We start from the raw sequence: 13,280 nt of genomic DNA, 5'->3' as shown, positions 1-13,280 counted from the left end.
AATGATAGAGCCTAACTCCAGATGTTTATTAGCTTTTCAGTTTCCTCTTCTGTGAAATGTCTATTTGAACCCCCTATTTTTCTAGTGAGGTGTGAGTCGTAGTGATTTGTGGTTCCTCACATATTTTGAATATTAATCTTTTATCAGTTATTTCATTGAAAACATTTTCTTCGACCCTGTGGTTTATCTTTTTACTTTACATTATCATACAGAAGTGTCTGGGGCACCTGGGTGGTTCATTCAGTTAAGCATCCCACTTCGGCTCAGGTCATGATCTCACAGTTCATGGGTTCAAGCCGAAACCCCACATCAGGCTCTGTGCTGAACGTTTGCTCAGAGCCTGGAGCTTGCTTTGGATACCGCGTCTCCTTCTCTCTCTGCCCCTCCTCTGCTCACACTCTCACTCCCTCAAAAATAAATAAATGTAAAAAAAAAAAAAAACCCAGAAGGGTTTCATGTGTCCAAATTATCAATTTTTCCTTTATGCTGTTTATTTGTATGAAGAATCCTTCACTACCTCATTTTCATAGAGCAATTGCTAGTATTTTCTATGTTTTATGGTTTGACATTTAATCCATTTGGAATTAACTTTTTGTGTATAGTATGAGGGAAGAATCTATTTTTTTTCTTGTTTTCTATAACATTAGCTCACCTTCCACAACAAATGAAAATGGGATCTTCGCCCCACTGATTTGTAATGTCATCTGTCACCTATCAAATTCAAATATGTGAGGGCATGTTACTCTTTATTTTTTAGATTTTTTAATTATTTAGCACCTGTTATCCAACTACCCTGACATCAGTACCTCACTGTTTTAACTAATATGGCTTTATAATAACTTAATATTTGATAAAGCAATGTGCTCCAAAATTGTCTTAAGTGTTCTTGGCCACTACTCATCCTTATTGACAAGTTCCACTTGAAAGTTTCCTTCTATTCCAGGTGTTCTAGCTTTTTAAATAATGAATGATCGGTAAACTCTTGTCAAATGCTCTTTTAAGAACCTACTGAGATTATCCTATCATTTTACTCTCACCTAGTTCACTGACACGCTGTATACTAAATTACATTAGATCCTTAATGTTAAACTGAACCCATAGCTATTCCTGGAACAAATGTACTTGGTTGTGACTTTTTTTTTTTTTTAAACGTACTACTAGATTAGTATATATTTCGTTTGGGATTTCTTAAATCTACATTCATGAGATTGGCCTTTATGTTTCCTTTCTTATGCTGTCCTTGTATGTTTTAATACCAAGTTGTAAAAGCCTTCCAAAAGGAATCTGAAAACACTTTTATTTTCTAGAATAATCTGCATCCTGCAATACTTAGGTAACCTGTAAAACCCTGTGTCTGGTGCTTCCTAACCAGATAAGATTTTCTTTCCTGCCTTTTTTTTTTATTATTATTTTTGTTTTTTTATTTATTTATGAGAGACAGAGAGAAACAGCGCGAGCAGGGGAGAGTCAGAGAGAGAGGGAGACACAGAGTCCGAAGCAGGCTCCAGGTTCTGAGCTAGCTGTCAGCACAGAGCCCGATGCGGGGCCCAAACCCACGAACCATGGGATCACGACCTGAGCAGGCGGATGCTTAACCGACTGAGCCACCCAAGTGCCCCATTCCTGCCTTTTATTACAGAAAAGTCCCAAATATTTATTAGAGAGATCTGTATAATAAACCCAATCTATCCATCCCCCAGCTTCAACAATCAATTCATTATCAATCATATTTCATCTATTCACCCAATGACCTCTCCCCAATCCCCTTGAAGGAATAATTTTGAAGCAAACCCCAGACATCAAATCAACTTACCTATGTACATTATAGTATCTGTCCTAAAAGACTCTTACAAAATACATAACCAGAAAACTACTGTCATGTTAAACATTTCATAATCTGTAATACCAACAAACATCCAAACAGTATTCAAGTTCCTGTCAAATGTTTTCACAGTTTTTCAAGTCAGGATCCAAATAAGTTCACACACTTAGAATTTATGTCTTTTCATCTACAGGTTTTCCTTCTATTGCTCTTCTTCTTCCTCTTCCTCCTCCTTCTTCACGTTATTTGTGGAAGAAAATGGGCCATGTGTCCTGCAGTTTCCCACATTCCGGATTTTGCTTATTTTATCTACATAATACTAAGTGGATAGATTTTACTATTCATTTTTATTTTTTAGTTACATTTCTAATCATATTTTCTATTCTTAAGCAATCTGTGACAGACTGCAGTTTTTAGTAAGTTGACTATTTTATACAATATTTCAAATTCACAGCATAAAGCCCATATTCTGTATTTATGGAGTTTTTATATCTTTATCACATCTGTAGTTGTATTCCCTGTTGCATTCCTAACATCATTTATGCCTTCTTGTTTTTCTTTTTCTTTGACCAATCTTGTCAGAGATTTGTCTATAATATAAATCTTATGTTAGTACCTTCAGTAATATTAGATTTTTGCTTTATTAATCCTCTTTACTATTTACTTTCTATTCCATTAATTTGTTATTTTTCTTTCCTATCTTCTACTTCCTTTGGGTTTAATCTATTACTTTTTTTTTCAATGTTTGTTTAGAGAGAGAGAGAGAAACACAGAGAGAGCGTGCACGTGAGAGCATGAGGGTGGGGGAGGAGCAGAGAGAGGGAAAGAGGGAGAAAGAGAACCTGTCAGTGCAGAGCCCGATGCGGGGTTGGAACTCATGAACGTGAGATCAGAACCTGAGCCAAAATCAAGAGTCGGATGCTTAACCAACTGAGCCACCCAGGTTCCCCTCTGCCATTACTTTTCTAATTTCCTCAGTTCACCACTTAACTCAATAATGTTTAGGTTTTCTTCAATTCAAATACCTTACAGATTCTAGGACCTACGTTTCTTCACATTAACATCTCTGAAATTGGATGTTTCTTACAGTTTAAGTCGTAATCACTGTCAGCCAGGTAGCAGTGATGATGCCACCGTCATTGCATATTTATGTATAAAGGTAGACAACTAAAGAGTTAGCTCACAAAAAAAATGTATGATTTGGTGGTTATCCCTGGTGATCAGACAACTGTAACCTCAGTAAGGGCCATCAGAGGAAGAGCTACAAATCTCATCTGAAAACATTTTCTTGATGCCATTTGGCAAGCTCAAAAAAGCACAAGCAACAAAACATGATGGGTATCAGCAGTGTTAAAGAAAAAAGTTATATAATAAAAAACAAACTTTGGGGGGCGCCTGGGTGGCTCAGTCGGTTAAGCCTCCGACTTCAGCTCAGGTCAGATCTCATGTTCCTGGGTTCGAGCCCCGCGTCGGGCTCTGTGCTGGCGGCTGGCTCAGAGCCTGGAGCCTGTTTCAGATTCTGTGTCTCCCTCTCTCTCTGACCCTCCCCCTCTCATGCTCTGTCTCTTCTGTATCAAAGATAAATAAAGCATTAAAAAAAAATAAAAATAAATAAAAAAAACTTTGGTTTTGACAGAGGAGGGAGGAGAAGGGCTAGATAAGTGATGGTACTAAGGAGGGCACTTGTGATGAGCACTGGGTGTTAAACGTAAGTGCTGAATCACTGAATTCTCCTCCTGAAACCAATACTGCACAGTATGTTAGCTAACCTTTTAAATTAAAAAAAAAAGAAAAATATTAGAGCTGTGGAACACTCTTAAGAAATGCTGTATCACCAGTGCGCTCAATGACACAGTAAACAATACTACACGGAAAAACACAAACCTCTATGATTTAGAAGAATCAGGCTTTAAATATGAAGAAGCCACAGAAATGTTCTGATTTGTCACTTCACTTTCTTTTATAAATATATGCTCAAGTGATACGTTAAATCGATATCTAAATAAATTTTTAAGAACTCTTTCAGGGTGCCTGGGTGGCTTAGTCAGTTAAGCGTCTGACTTTGGCTAAGTCTTGATCTTGCGATTGGTGGGTTCGAGCCCCACGTGGGGCTCTGTGCTGACAGCTCAGAGCCTGGAGCCTGATCAGATTCTGTGTCTCCCTCTCCCTCTGCTCCTCCTCTGCTCATGCTCTTTGACTGTCTCAAAAATAAATAAACTATTAAAAAAATGTTTTTTAACCTCTTTAAGTACAAAGTTAAAAAGTCTGAGTGATAGGAAAGCACTGGTTGGTAAATGATAGCACCTTTTTTCCTTTTTTTTTTTAAATTTTTTAATGTGTTATTTTTTTCTGAGAGAGAGAGTGTGAGAAATGATAGCACATCTTACAAATGATGGCATCTTAAGATTCAATGAAATATAATATAGGCACTTAAATTTTCCTTAGTTTTGCTTTAGTTGTACTCCACAGATTCTGAGATAGTTGTTTACTAGCTCATTGTCACTCAACTCTAAATATATTCCAAATTCCATGATTTTGTTCTTCACCATACATTATTTAGAAGTTTATTTTTGCTTTTCTAATTTCCAATCATGGATTGGAAGGGGGACTGGTTACATTTGTCACTCTTATTGTATTAGAATCAGATAACATAGTGTTTATAACAATCTTTGGTATCTGTTCAAACTTTCTTTGTGCCTAATTATGTGCATGTTCTGTTTGTTTAAAAGAATATATATTCTTGGGGCACCTGGCTGGCTCAGTCGGTTGGGCATCCGACTTCGGCTCAGGTCATTATCTCAGTTTGTGAGCTCAAGCCCCACATTGGGCTCTGTGCTGACAGCTCAGAGCCTGGAGCCTGCTTCGGATTCTGTGTCTCCCTCTCTCTCTCTGTCCCTCCCCTGCTCATGCTCTGTCTCTGTCTCAAAAATAAATAAATGTTTAAAAATAATAATAAAATTTTAAAATTAAAAAAAATTTTAATGTATATTCTCTAATTTGGGAGGTATATGGTTCTATATATATATGCAGCAGATCAAGTTACACATTGTATTTCTTCTGGTGGTTACCCTTAAATTTTTAATATGCATCTGACCAAGCACCTAAAGTTAATCAATATCTCTATTCTCCTGAACTATATATAGAATCTTAGAACTCATTAATGCTGGTCACCTTCCCTCCTAGCTTACATTTTATCCTTGTCTGATATTTTCGTCCTACTTTGGTTTTAACCCCCACATATTAGTCATAATTATTTTTGTTTTATACAGTCAATATTCCCGTAGTTTACCTACCCATTTCTTTGTTCACCTTGTTTTCATGGATCCTACTTTCTCCCATTACATTTCTGTCTTCCTGATTTATGTTATTTAGTATAATTCTTTCAGAAACAGTGTGGTAAATTCTTTGTATTTTTATCGGAAAATATTTTTATCTTGCCCTCGCTCTTGAATTATAACTTAGCTGAATACAAAATTCAGATCTTTCCACACTGAGAAGACATTACTCCATTTCCTTCCGGCCTCTCTTGTTGATTATAAGATGTCTGCTTTCAGTATGTTGTTCCTTTGTCTTTTCTTTCTGGTTGCTTTTTAAAGTGCCTTCAGTGTTCTACAGTTTCATTGCAATGTGTTTAGTAGCGGGAGTTGTTTGCTTTGCTCATTTAATTTTTCTAGGACCTCATGAGTCTAAAACCTAAGGATTCATGTCTTTTTATTAATTCCAAAATATTCTCAAGTCATCTTCTCTTTAAATTCCATGTTTCGGGGCACCTGGGTGGCTCAGTCGGTTAAGTGTCTGGCTTCGGCTCAGGTCATGATCGCACATTCATGGGTTCGAGCCCCACGTCGGGCTCTGTGCTGGCAGCTAGCTCAGAGCCTGGAGCCTGCTTCGGATTCTGTATCTCCCTCTCTCTCTGACTCTCCCCGCTCACGCTGTCTCTCAAAAATAAATAAAAAACGTAAAAAAAAAATGTAAATTCCATGTTTCTTGCATTCTATTCTTCTCCTTCTGTAACTATTAGTGGGTCTTCTTGACCTTTCATTTCTTTTTGCCTCTTTCAGATTTTCCTTCATCCTACTGTTCTGCATCCTCAGGATTTCCACATTTCTGCCAGCTTACTGATTTTCTCTTCATCTGTGTAAACTAGTGCTTACCGTATTTACTGAACTTTTTTTTAGCCTCACTATATTTTTCATTATGTTTAGCTCTTTTTTTTAATGTGCTTGTTTCATAATGTCTTATTCATTTCTCGAGATTTCAATTAATTCTTTAATATCTTTAGTCACTTAAAATGCACCAATTACTATTTAAGCTGCTATTCCACCATCCCAGTTCCTGGAGACAGAATCCCCTTGCTTGTCATATCTACTAACTCTCATTTATGTCAGAAAATGGTTTCCTCATGTGTCACATTCAGTTATAAGTTCATCTTTGGTTGGGCTTATCTCTTCTTAAAGAGTCTCTTCTGGACCGAGTTGGTAGTACCTCTTTGAGGCTTGTTTTTCCTTTCTCCAGGTGACTCACGGGTATCACTAGTTTGGAGCTAGCTTTTATATTAATTTCTCAGCATAGTGATACTCAAACCATATAATATAAACTCAGATCCCAAAGATGAGCAAGGCATACATCATGTGCTTAAATTTCTCAAGAAAGCTTTTCCCCCATTTCCTCCCTGCACAGAGCCCAAGTAAATCAAGACAAGATCTCTTATTACTGGCTTGTACCAGTAGCAAGATTATTTTCTACCCACCCCTTCACTTTGAATACACATCAAGAATTCCAGTTTTATGCAGAAGTCTTAGTTTTGGTTCCTTTTCATATGTGGTTAAAACTCAATCCACCAGGAACAGAAAACCAGAAATAATCCCTCCCTCCACACCTTCACCCCACTCTAGGGCAACACAGCATGAGCTTATTACAGTTTTGGTTTCTAGTTCCCTTTTTATTCCTAGAACCTGGAGATTTTCCTGTTTTTCCCACAAGTTAAGGAATTCATTTCAAAGAAATGTTAGTTCAATATCACCCAGCTTTTCTAGATATTTGCAACAGAGGCATATTCTTATCTCAGTTAGGCATCCTGCTAAAAGAGAATCTGGGCTCTCCAATCCATTTGCTCCATTACCCCCATAGGAGTAATCACTCTAAAATGCAAAGATGGAGCGCTGCTTTAAAATTCTTCGGTGGATCCTCACTCCTGAGCATGGCATTCAAAACCCACTATTATTCAGTGACTGCTTATTTCTGGAATTCCATCTCCTTCTACTCTCCCACATGTAGTCTATGCTCCAACCACTCCTACTTACAGTCCCTACAAGTCTCCTTGTTATTTCAGACTCCAGTACTTTTATATACACCAGTTTCCCTCATCTGTATCCTGCCCTCACCCACCTACTGAATACTCAGGGTCAGGTGTCTGCCTTTCACTGAAGCCATTTCTGACCCATCCAAGCTGGATGCTCTTCTTTGTGAAACAGCTTAACATTCACTGAGCTCTTTATATGCCAAGCATTCTAATAATTATTTAAGGTCTTTAAAACTTTATGATTTTGCTCTTACTATCCCCAGAGAGTTGAAGCAATGTATCCAATGACACACAGCTATAAATGGCAGAGCTGGAATTCAAACACAGGCAATCTGTCTCCAGATCCTGCTCCATTAACTTGGTCCATTAATATATACCTTATTGTCTTCTATAATTATATCTTGCATTACCATTATAATTCCATTTGTTACACATTTCAGCGGCATGTTTGTATACCAATCTTCCCAACTACCCTGACTCAAAGAGAATCATGCTTTTATTCTATTTGTAGTTCCATTGCCTAGCACACAGAAGACCCTCAAATGGTTACTAAATTAGTGCATGACTGAAGGAAACATCCCCACAGACACTACTTTGGGCCACCCCCTCTTCATCTCTTGCCTAAAGTACTAAAATAGCCCCCTAACTGGGCCCCCTTCTTCATTTCTATTCACATCTTTTCTCCATACCCCAACCAATACTGTCTTTCTAAAACACATTATTATGATGCCATTACTTAAAAACCTTTAAGGGCTCCCTGCCTCTAGGACAAAGTCCCCAATTATTTTATCATGGCATATCATGCCCTTTAGGATCAGTCCCTGAATATGCCAAGAGACTTCATGCCTTTGTACATGTAGGTTCTTCCGCCTGGAATGGCCATCCCCTCCTCTCTCACCTGGTAAATTCCTACTCTTTTCTTTCTTTCTTTCTTTCTTTTTTATAATAGTTTATTGTCAAATTGGTTTCCATATAACACCCAGTGCTTCTCCCCACAAGTGCCCCCTTTCAACATAGAGCTCAAATCCCTCAGCTTTCCTTCCTCCAGCCACTTAGTTATCCCATTCCAATACTCTGTTGGCACTATGCATTTACCTCACTTACTACTTTGTAATATTTTTTTTTTACTTTGTAATATTTTTGATAAGGTGTTTCTCCAACCAGACTATGGAATCTTGAAGAAGAGGGACCACATCTTATTCTTCTTTTTTGCTACATTACCTTACAGAACGTGTGCCCCCCAAATGCTCACTGAATTAGTGGGATGATATTTGACAAACATATCCCATATCCTACACTTAAAAAAAACACCTCAGATATAAATGAAATCAAGGGTAGGTAATTGTCCAGATTAACTGGAAGTTAGGGAGGAAATAAGAAGAAAACCAAGTAACTCCTAAATTCCTGCTGCTCAGCCCTGAATTCTATAGAATAGAGATATTCCTTCAATGGTAATTAATGTTTGGTTGGTGAGGTAATCTCATTCGGAGTTGTTTCCTGAATTAGTAGAACACATAAGGACACTCTCAAATCCAGGAATGTGTGTACGTGTCATTAAGAATAAAAAGTTGAGTCATTTTATACATTTTACAACAAATCCTTACAGTTAAGGAAAATTCTTAACCTTTTACACTACAATCACGTGATTTTATTATTCATTAGTCCTAAATGCAATTTAGGCTGCACACATAGCAAACATTGTGTGCCAACTGAGTAATAAACCAGAACTACTTGTTTGTTGCAGAAAGAGGAAATTTTTTAAATGTATAATGATGATCCTAAGTGAACAAGGAGGTTGAGGGGTGCTGAAAGGGATGGGATAAATGAGGTACTATTCAATTTTTGAAATGCACTTTTAACACTAAAAAACTTTTTTTTTTAAGTGTTAACTGCCAATTTAAAAGATTCATTGGCAGGGCGCCTGGGTGACTCAAGTCAGTTGAGACTCTTGATTTCAGCTCAGGTCATGATCCCAGGGTCAGAGGATCAAGCCCTGGGTCAGGATTCTCTCTTTCCCTCTGCCCCTCTCCCCCACTCGTGTTCTCTCTCTCCAAAAAAACTAAAAACAAAAGATTCATTGGCCTTTGTCTAGCTTTTCTCTTCAATTATTAACCATGGTAGAAGAAAAAGAACTATCCTCAAAGGTCTTGGTTTCAAGTTCAGAAGCAGTATAATTTAGAATAATCACTCTTGATTTCATACCAAAAGGCTAAATTAATTCTTGAAATTCATTAATTATTATCAATGAGACTTAAGTATTGCTGCTGTATATACAGATGACCCCCGAACAACATAAGGGTCAGGGGCACCGACCCTCAGCACTGTCAAAACTCCACAGTTAACGTTTTACTTTCCAAAAAGCTGACTTGTAGCCCTCTGCTGACCGGATGACTTACTAATAATATAAACTGCTAATTAACACATATTTTGTATGTTATATGCATTATATGCTCTATTCTTACCATAAAGTAAGGTAGAGAAAAGAAAATATTAGGAAAATCATAAGAAAGAGAAAATACATGTACAGCACTGTATTCATTGAAAAATATGCATGTACAAGTGGGCCCACACAGTTCAAACCCCTGTTGTTAAAGGGTCAACTATAGTTGCAAAGGTACCTATGTGTGCCCATATGCTGCAGCTTTTATTTTTAATCAATGGACCAGGACTATCTCTAAATTTAGAATATAAGCTCCAATAAGAAGAAATCTGAATATTTCATTCACTAGGGTCTCCCAAGGACCTCGAACAGTGCCTGGCCTAGCATAGGCATTCATTACATATTTGTGAATATTACTCAAAATGGTTCAAATACTATGTCAACATATGCAATAAGCTATAGCCTCAAGAAACAAAGTTGAAGTAGGCTTCACACAATGTTGCACAAATCAACTGATACTATATCCAAAAGCAAACTGACAAACAAAACATGTTACACAGGAGTCCTCAGGGTTCTGAACTTGAAAGTTTTCCAAGAAACTGGTAAAAAACAAAAATCTCACCAACACAACCAAAATTTTCAACAAGCATGAACTCTTATACTCATTACAGACAATTTGACTCCAAAAGGGACATGGGGCTTCAACAAAAAAATTTTTTAATGTTAATAATTTCACTTAAGCATCAGTACATTTACTAAAAAACTTAATTTCTAGTATTATAAAGCAAGTCTGATCTTTATCAATTAACTATACCAAAAGAATATTGCTAAGCAATATACTTCTGAATATACCTAAAATTGCTAATTCTACTGCTATTTCCCCCTCAAAAACACAATGTAAACATTTATACAACTGGTATTTTTCATTTTCCCTATTAAAAGTCATCATGAACATTGAACGGTGAATTAAGCTATGTTTTAGCTCTTATTTGTGGGTGATTGTTTTGGTCCTTGCTTATCTGCTACTAACTCATGATGACCACTCGCTGGTCACTTTCTAGTCTCTTCTGGGCCTCAGTTCTCTCTTCTGTAGAATGAGGCATCTGGGTTAAAACAATGGTTCCTAGTTTCTTTCTGCATTCCTTTGAGAATCTGGTGAAAGCTACAGGTGACCTCGCCATATAAATGCACATACATACATATATGACAACTTTATAAATGAATTTTTATGATAGCAAAAGATTGGAAACAGCCTAAATATCTACCAATAGACAGTTAAGTAAACTGTTATAGCCATTCAATGAAATTCCTTGCAGCTATAAGCAGAATAAAGAAATCTTGTATATGCTGATATGAGAAGCTTTCCATCATGTATCTTTATATGAAAAAAACAAGTTACAGACTAGTGTATACAATATACAACCTTTTGTGTAAAAAGATTTCAAAAAACCTAAAATATATTTGAATTTTTATGTAGAAGCACAAAGAAACTGTGGAAGAATAAATGAGAATCTCTGGTGGCAGTGGGAAATGAAAAGGGTAGGAGGAACCTTTCCATTGTATACTTTCTTATATGTTTGTTTGGATTATGTGAATGCACTGCATATTAAAATTTTACATTAAAAAAATGTATATAACTCTGAGAAGTCCAGACAACTCACTGAAGCTAGAAGATAGTTCCCAAATACTGTTCAGCAATATTCTTCTATAATGATTTGACTTAATAAGTCTGTAATTACATACACTCGATCCAACAAGAATATATGAGGAAAAATATTTTTCATCACAGTCCTCATAAAAACAAATAAAGTAATTGGTGGATACTCAGTGATTCAATAGATCCTAATTTGGAATCTCATTTTATATAATTTTCCTTAATCACTGATACACTTTATGACAAATTTCTTCATGAGAAAAAGTTTGCACAAATTATCAAGCCATACTCCCTCTCATGAATCAAATGCCAGACCTGATATTTCACAGCGGAGTCCGGACTTTAGAAATAAAAAGATACCGTGAGGCACCTGGGTGGCTCAGTTGGTTGAGTGGCCGACTTCAGCTCAGGTCATAATCTCACAGTTCATGGGTTCAAGCCCCGCATCGGGCTCTGTGCTGACAGCTGGGAGCCTGGAGACCGCTTTGGATTCTGTGTCTCCCTCTCTTTCTGACCCTCTCCCACTCACTTTGTGTGTGTCTCTCTCTCAAAAATAAATAAACATTTTTAAAGTTTTTTAAAAGAAATAAAAAGACATCTCTATCTTATTTAACCACCTAATCAATAGTACTAGTAGGGAGACCACAGAAATTTTTACCATAATCTCAGAATTTGAAGCAAATTAAAGAGCATATGAGATTATCACAGAGCATCCACAAATTAGATGACATTTTGCGAGGCTTTCTCACCTAATCTGAGCAAGAATCAGATGGAATTGGGTTTCATCCTTAGGCAAGTTACTTAACCTCTCTGGGCCTCAATTTCATCTGTAAAATGGAAATAAAAGTACCTATCTCTTAAAAAGAAAATTAAGAAACATAGCAAGTAAGACACAGAAATAAAAGTAAAGTATCCTAGGACAGTGGCAGGTGTCTGCCTGAATCAAAACAGACTGTATTCTGGAACCTGTAGTTTCTAGGGACTGCACTTTCATACACAAGCAACGCCTCCTTTTCACTATTGGAAAACAAAAAGAAAAACAAAAACAAAACACGTGGTAGAATTCCCAACACAAAAGGTGCAAATATCTGGCCTTTCCTAATTATGTTTCTTGGAAACCTCGTCCTAAGTACGCACTTTTTTTTTTTTTTTACCAAAGAACATAGATGCTGTGTGGACTGGATGTGTCTTAGAGTCCTAAGTTATGCACAATTTGTCTTGTGTCTTCTTACAGGGCACTTCCAACATCAAGCTCAGCACGAAACTGGCAGGCCGTGGAGGTATAGAAAGGCAAAGAAGTTGAAAGAAACACTCCCGTAACTTTTAATTGCCAGGTTGATAGTAAGAAACCTACACAGCCATGGAGATACAAGCAGCCCCTGCCAATCAATGTCCATTTAGGAAACTTTTAACCCCCACTCAGTTTTGTTGTTGTTGGGGGTTTTTTGTCGAACACTCCTGGAGCTTATACATTTCTGGAGTTATTATAAATATAAATAACCCTGAGGCGCCGGGCTCTGTCAAGATTTTGTGAAAATTGCACTTGTGAGTTCATTCTCAACCCATTCTACACTCTAGTCTGGAAAGCTCCCTTCACATCCTCAAATTCAACCCGTCCCCTTAACACCGGATACTCCGTACCTCTCACTGATCCATTCAGGCCCAGGAGCCACTTCTCTAACGCGCAGTTCGACCCCAAGTTCTTTGCCCAACACGAAACCAAGCACTTCTCTAATCCTCCAGGGCCCCTGCAAAGTTAGGAACCCTTCTCCCACACACCATTCCAACCTGGCCCTAACTTGTTCCAAGAATGCCGTTTCCCTCCAAACTTCTAACTTCCGTAAGGCGCGGGATCCCTTCACTGCCCCTCCAAATCCATCGTGCCCGTACTTCATTAAGTTCAAAATTCAGAAACAGATGCGCCTGGACACAGCCCACTTTCAACCCCACGCGAACTCTACACAGCCGCTCGAGCACGGCCTGGGACCTGCTACCCCCTAACCAGGCCAGGCCGGGCACGCTCGGCCTCTCTCCGGACCCCCAAAAGGAGGAGGGAAAGCTCCACCTGGCTCTGCGGCCGCGGCGCGCGGCTCCTGCTCCGGCCTGGACCCCGCGGCGGCCG

General features: G+C 37.9%; 1 protein-coding gene across 2 annotated transcripts in view; it reads right to left on the bottom strand.

The window, feature by feature from the left end:
- RNF169 (ring finger protein 169) overlaps window positions 1–13,280 on the bottom strand; it is a 120,584-nt gene that overhangs the window by 85,625 nt on the left and 21,679 nt on the right. Inside the window, exon 1 of one of the 2 annotated variants that reach the window (XM_029914520.1) lies at window positions 13,224–13,280. This exon is cut by the window's right edge and continues 387 nt beyond it. The exons of the other annotated variant lie outside the window; for it this stretch is intronic. Within the exon in view, the coding sequence (XP_029770380.1) occupies window positions 13,224–13,280 (57 nt within the window). The remainder of the gene's footprint in view (window positions 1–13,223) is intronic. 2 annotated transcript variants of the gene reach the window in all.

The sequence above is a fragment of the Suricata suricatta genome, chromosome 11 (genome assembly GCF_006229205.1).
Source record: "Suricata suricatta isolate VVHF042 chromosome 11, meerkat_22Aug2017_6uvM2_HiC, whole genome shotgun sequence".
Lineage (NCBI taxonomy): Eukaryota > Metazoa > Chordata > Mammalia > Carnivora > Herpestidae > Suricata > Suricata suricatta.
The sequence above is the reverse complement of the archived record's forward strand: the minus strand, read 5'-3'. Positions and strand labels throughout refer to the sequence as shown.